Source organism: Morone saxatilis, unplaced genomic scaffold, assembly GCF_004916995.1.
Source record: "Morone saxatilis isolate NCDOM2014 unplaced genomic scaffold, NCSU_SB_2.0 Contig18, whole genome shotgun sequence".
In the NCBI taxonomy this organism is placed as follows: Eukaryota; Metazoa; Chordata; class Actinopteri; family Moronidae; genus Morone; species Morone saxatilis.
In genome coordinates, this window is record NW_023339740.1 from 18,087,087 (window position 1) to 18,093,770 (window position 6,684).

Here is a 6,684-nt window from a genome sequence, read left to right on the forward strand (position 1 = left end):
CAGCATCTGTGCTTACTCTGTTTTCAGTAGTATTTTTCTTTTCTTTTTTTTACTGTAACTCATCTAAATAAGAACATATAAAATGAGTCCATAATGTAAGAAAATCATAAGAAAAGTTTCTCATAATATGCTTTAAGTCTTATATTTTTAAATCTTTTTAGGTAAGAAAGGTAAATATGAAATGCTTCAAAAAAACATGTTCATTGCTTTATCTCTGCTCTATCTCTTCATCTCCCTGAGCCTAGGAGTAATTAATATTTACTTCTTTCTGCATTTCACTTAATTGGATAATTGGACACCAAAATTATTACAATTACTATTTTTCAATTAATCATTTTATATTATATGTAACTGAATACATATTAGCCATGTACAATAAACAAGTGCAAAACAAACAGACCAAAAACAAATGTCTAAATTAACATTTTATATGCAGAATTCTGCTACTACAAATAAGATCATATAATCATAATTTTTGCTTTTATTTTCCCTCTCATAATGAAAAATATCAAAGACAACAACAAAAATAACGTAACTGCTGTGATAAACATCTACTGGTCCTCCGTTCCATCATAGTGCAGACAGTGGTGACAGTACCACTTACTTCCAGTTATTGCCTGGTACTGTCACTTGCTTTATTTATCCACCCTTTTATTCCCCACTACATCATGAGTCATGCTTTTAGGATGACTTCAGTTATGGGCACATGAATCACCTCAAAGTAGGCTCACATTACCTCGCATGATTTGCTGTGTGCTCTTCTTTTTCACTGGAATCTACCAGCATTTACTGATATTTTGTCTATGACTATAATACATGTACATTGGGACAGTTTGCTGACTACACATAACCCTTTGGCACTGTTCAGGTCCACATTTTCTCTAAATAGCTGTTAAATACAATTTTGAGGTACATTTACTTCCGTTTTATGCATTACACTTCTACTCCACTACATTTCGGAGGGAAATATTGTATGTTTTACTCCACTACATTATCTGACAGCTTTAAGACTGGTTACTTTGCAGACTCAGACTTTATGTACAAAACAGAGATCTTGTAAAATATTATATGTTGGTGTACGTTATATAACTGTATCTAACATAGCAAACTTACTAAACCAGGTACAACATAAAGTACTGTATACACAGTGGTACATCACTAATAACAAATCCCATTTAAGACAGTTAATAATGCTATTATAGGCAGTCGGTCTTCAACTGGATTGTTATTAATGTATAAATGTTTAATACATAGTTATATACTAGCTATGCATTAAATCTGTGATGTAATGTAGCAGATATAACTAATAAATAATTTAAAATATAAAAAAACACTGAAATTACTTTGTAGCTGCATACAACTTCATACAACTTCATTATAGTGTGTTATTAACAGTGGCAGAGCTGGAGAAATATTCATGGGGTGGCCAGAGGGTGACAGAAATATATCCTGATTTAGAGACAATCACATATATCAATAATTGCTTGGAAAAGCCCCCCAAATGAAGATATTTGAACTCAAAAATATTTCATTATTGTGGCACATTAGTGAAGCATTGAATAAATAATATCTACAGGTGGCATTAAAAATCAATAACTATTATTTTATTTCCAAAAAAAAGTATCTTAAGCCTATCAATTAGTCTAAAATGTAGCTATAACAGATAATTAAATGAATTTCAGTTATTTTTGACATTAATCTGAATTCATGTGTTAAATTTGACACCAAACTGGGGTGGCCAGGTATTTGTTAGATCTTGCCCTTGTTATTACCCATTTATTAAATATTTACGGTGCTTATAAATACTAATCATGAGGACTTACAGTTAAGTGTTACCACATTGGGCTTAAGTGTAAGTGTTTATAATGCAGGCTGTATCTCAATATGGAGCACAGGAAGAGAGTAACAGTTTATGTGGGAATTTAAAATAAATGAAGAACTGACAAGTTGAGGGTTAACTGCCTTGCTCAAAGGCTCTTTAAAGTAGTAGTGCTGTATAATCATCTTGTAAATGTTTTTCATTCCCACCTCCCTGACTCTCTGAGCATCAGACACAGTGACAGCAGCCTAACCTTCAGATGTGATGCAATGCTCTTATTATCATAATATATGCTGATATCACTGCTTCACTCCTCCGCCAATCAGCGCACTTCACTTTCACCACCTGCTAGGAACTGAATTCCATCATTCCAGGCATTGTTCCTCCCTCCCTCCTCCCTCCCTCCTCCTCCTCTTCCTCGTTTAGCCTACAACCAAGTTTGTCCCGACAGCTCTGCTACTATTGTCTTCCCTCGTACAAGGACCGCGGCTTTTTGTTTTTGAACCTCCTGTGGGATATATATAGATATATATATTTGTTTGCTGTGTTTTTATTTATTTCCCCGTGTGGATATTATCATACTGGAAGATACCAAAGTGGCGCTTGAAGGAGGTATGTTGCTGCTGGAACATGAAGTTGCGTCTGACTGACATTGTTTGTTTCGGGTTTAGTGCGCTCTTTTTAAATTTGTTTTGTTTGAGTCCTGTGGCGTTAATTCAGTCCGTTGAATGTGAATGTTCGGCATTTAAATGAGGACAGCGCGGGGAGAACAGATTGAAGAAGACAGGGCTGGAATAATATCCGTATGTGGAGGGGAAGTTTCATTCACGATAAGAAGCAATCGGCACTGGCGGGTTCCCAAAACTTCCTCATGTCAAGAAAGCCCCTTTGGCCATATGCTTTCCTCCAGGGATCTGGTGACATGCAGTTGTCTGTGTGTTGTGCTGTGAGTGCAGTGGGAATGAGTGAAACCTGACCACTAAATAAAGTAGCGATACATTTCTCTTATAGTGCCAGCTTCAAGTTAAACAGAGCCACAATGTGCCTTTTTTCCTCCTTGCTGGACATCTCTTAATAAGGTCCCGATAAGGAGGCACTGAGTCAGGCTGATATAAATAAAGGGCTGGTGGGAATAAAAGCGGACGCACTTGCTGCTAATATAATCAGTTTCACTTTTGCCCGAGTCCTATCGAAAGTTTCTTTACGCGCACCACGTTGACAGTGCTGTGTTGTGACGAGCTGCAGGACAACAAACTGTTGGTGCAGTTTACTCTGGAGCTGCAGGGATAGTTTTTTTGTTTAATGATAATTTGCCCCAGAAACGCTGTTTCTCCTGGAGAAATGAAGGAAAAGTATCTTAGGAATGCAGAAAGAGGGAAGAGAAGCGCGCTGAAGCGTTTTTTATTCACAAATACCTTTCATAGCAGCTAGAGACTGAAGGGCTCGACACTGTGGGATAAAACGCCCCCCTCCCCTAAAAAAAAAAAAAATGCTCAGAGTTCAAAATATTTTAGGAAGGTCATGAGAGTATGAAAAGGACAGTTTGAAACAATACAAGTAAAAGTCCTGTATTTAAATGTAAAACTTGACTTAAGTAAAAGTATATAAGTATTTCAAGTGTAAAGTGTAGTATCAAAAGCAGCCATACTAAATTCCTCATAAAGAGTATTATAATAGAATGAACTGGTTTGAATGACAGAAAACTGACTATTGCGAAACAAAACACATGTATAATATAACCATGCTACTAAAAAAAAGTTTGGTATCTACCAAAGGTCAGGTGTGATGTTGATACTGGTTTTACCGGCCCTAGTCTTTATAGAAATAATAGTGAATTTATTTGTAATTGTAATTGAAGTTTTGGAGCTTGTAATGCCATGGCATCAGATACTAACTTTTTTTTAAATATGAAATGCTACAGAGAGATGAAAGGTGTTCTCAGTTCACCTTAAAATGTTCAGCACAGTGCCCTCCCCTCTGTCCCACAGGCATCCGAGCATGGAGACACCACTGGATGTTCTGTCAAGAGCAGCATCGTTTGTTCATGCCAATGAGGAAGAGAGTAAGTTTGATCAGTTCCTTTTGTGTCTTGTGTGTCAGTTTTTTGTTCTTTCTGGGCTCTTGCTCCTTTCAAATGGTGTAGTGTGGACAAATGATTTGTGTACAACATCAGTGCAACATCATGTTCCGCCATAAGCCTGTTTTTTGCCAGAAGACAATAGGCGTCTTTGTGCTGTGCAAACTTGCAGTTGCAGATACATAGGCAAATAAGACCAACCGCACTCAACTGCCATCAGCACTGCTTTTTAACCTGCTGCTGGCTTGTGTTAACCTGCTTTCACTGGAATCAGGGTGGGGTGTTTCTCTGGCTCATCTGTTTATCCCTCCATTTCAGCGTCTTTCTGTCTCTAACTTTCCGTCTATTACAGTCTTGTTGATCTCTGTCCATCTTTTCTTTCCATCTTCTCTCAGTCTCCCTGTCTCCTGTCTTCTTCTGTCTTTTCCTTTCTCCTCTCCTAATCATGTCTGAGGACTTCTGGCGTTGCTGAAAAAAATTCCTTCCGAGATTAGGGAGAAATGGCCAATCCTCCTCAGCAGGCCTCTCCACAGCTAGCAGGCCCCTGCATTCGGTGGATACCGCTGATAATTGATCTGAAGTTTAGTAGTAGAATTTGTTTCTGTTGTGAAGGAACTTGTAGCTCGTCAAGCATCAGGGGGCTGTATGAATTGAGTGTGTAAAAGGCGCTGAATGCCATCAAAGGTCCAGTGTCTAACATTTAGGCAGATAGGGAATATAACGTTCATAGGTATGTTTTCATTTGTGTACAATCACCTGAAAATAAGAATCCTTGTTTCTTTGTTACCTTCGAATGAGCTGTTTTTATCCGCAGACGCCGCAGGTCCACGTTGAACCGCCATGTTTCTACAGTAGCCCAGAACAGACACACCAAATACTGGTTCTAGATTGGGTCTTTTGTGTTTTTTGCGAGTTTCCCATCATTTCTCCTGCACACTTGGAACAGGAGGGTGAGGCAAGCGGTGTTAAGTTATTTGAAATGTGCAACTACACTGCTAGATGCCACTGCACACTGGTCCTTTAAGGGACATATTATAATTTGGTTTTCACATTGAGAAAACAAGTTATTTAAGTTCCTTATTTACATTTTTTTTTTAGATATGCATAACTCAACAACTTGAAATATATATAATATAATATAATATAATATAATATAATATAATTATATATAAACAGCCTACAGGAAAGTTCTAGACAATCACTTGTGTTCATTGGTGTATCGAGATACCGGGAATATTTAGAAAGAGCTTCAGCTGTAATGTCTCCCATGTCAGCAGTTTGTTCCCATAATGCTCTGGCTTAAATGAGCTGAATATCAGCTTCCTTGCACTTCTGAGTAAAATGGCATGGGAGTTCTCCTCCCCTCCTCCTCGGCTCCCTCGCTCCCCTGCAGTGTTTTTGTTTTTTCCTCTGCGCTGATGTCACTTTTGTTGTGGGTCGTGCATGGCCTCTTTGTCCAAAGACAATGCACTCGACCTGTTTGCACAATAGTGCAGGAGAAATGGGCGAACCAGCCAGCCTACACGAAGCCAGTTAACCAACTAGCAAGAGTGCCAAACTAGCTGCGAGTCAGTCAACCAACCAGGCCAACAGGCAGTTGAGTACATAACCTCTGGCTACTTGTTTGCATCTTTGACAAGCCGTTGTAATGCTTGTCCTGCGTGTGATACCAGAGCACTTGGCACACAACAGGGAGAGAGACAACAACATTTAGAGCTTGAAATTAAAGGCATTGTTAAATCTTTTTTAAACACACTCCTGCAGATAACCCATCTCTGTTGGAAATGAATTTCTCATGGAATTGCATTTCATGAATAACGTAGTGGTCCGAGGTTGCGCTGCTCGGCTCTGAAGTTGAAAATATACCACAGTAATATTCCAAAATAGAATTCTTGGCCTTGTCCCGGATTAATTAAAGCTGCTTGAATATGAGTGCTTATCTACAATTAAAACTCTGTCTCTTTCAGTTTTTATTAACATTTGGACAGTCTTCACTGAAGACTCTGTTAGAGCTAGATTCTTTCTGCTTTCAAATTAGAAATGACTGTACTTGGAGTTTACATGTAATACTTGTGATGGATTGATAGCATAGATTTTTTTTCCACACAGCAGAAGTTGTCAGCCCACATGTGTTTATTATGTTTTATAAAGCACTGAAATATAATCTAAAAGTGATTGTTGTGTAGCATAAGTGATTACCATGTCAAGGTATAAGTTTGAAGAAGAGAAGCAATATTATCCACGACCATGAGGAATATGTTTTAGACAAAGACAACAATTGTGTTTACTGTATGATAAGGTATAGGACACACAAAGCAGAGCTTGTTGCTCCATTAGATAAGTGGATCAGTAGGAGGAAGTGAAATGTGTCATTAGCTTGTGTTTTGTTTATGTCCCCATACAAGTGTAATGTAAACTGCCTGTTTAGTTGGTCTCTCCCATATGTATATCGGGTGACTCTTGCTCGCAAGTAATAAATAATTCTCACTAACTAGAGATAAAAGACAGATATTTGTTACAATAGTTCATTACCATCATCTCACTACCAATAGACAGCGTCAAATTTTAGAATAAAATAGAATAGATCTTTATTGTCATTGTCACAGGTACAACGAAATGCTCTCCGGTTAATTATTAATTAATTTAGCATAAATTTAAAAAATAATAAATAATTAATTTAAGTGCTAGTGTTACCCTAAAAATAAAATAAAAACATATAACATAATTAGCAGCATACATAGACACACATAGTCATACACACCCAGTCATTGCATATTATTTTTTTGCA

General features: G+C 37.6%; 1 protein-coding gene across 1 annotated transcript in view; it reads left to right on the forward strand.

Annotated features, from left to right (window-relative positions):
* The first annotated feature begins 2,265 nt into the window (after positions 1-2,265).
* The window catches only part of vgll4b (vestigial-like family member 4b), a 43,486-nt gene continuing 39,067 nt past the window's right edge, over positions 2,266-6,684 (forward strand). Inside the window, exons 1-2 of the mRNA XM_035662880.1 lie at positions 2,266-2,431; positions 3,808-3,881. Coding sequence (XP_035518773.1) covers positions 3,818-3,881 — 64 coding nt within the window. The 5' untranslated portion in view covers positions 2,266-2,431; positions 3,808-3,817. The remainder of the gene's footprint in view (positions 2,432-3,807; positions 3,882-6,684) is intronic.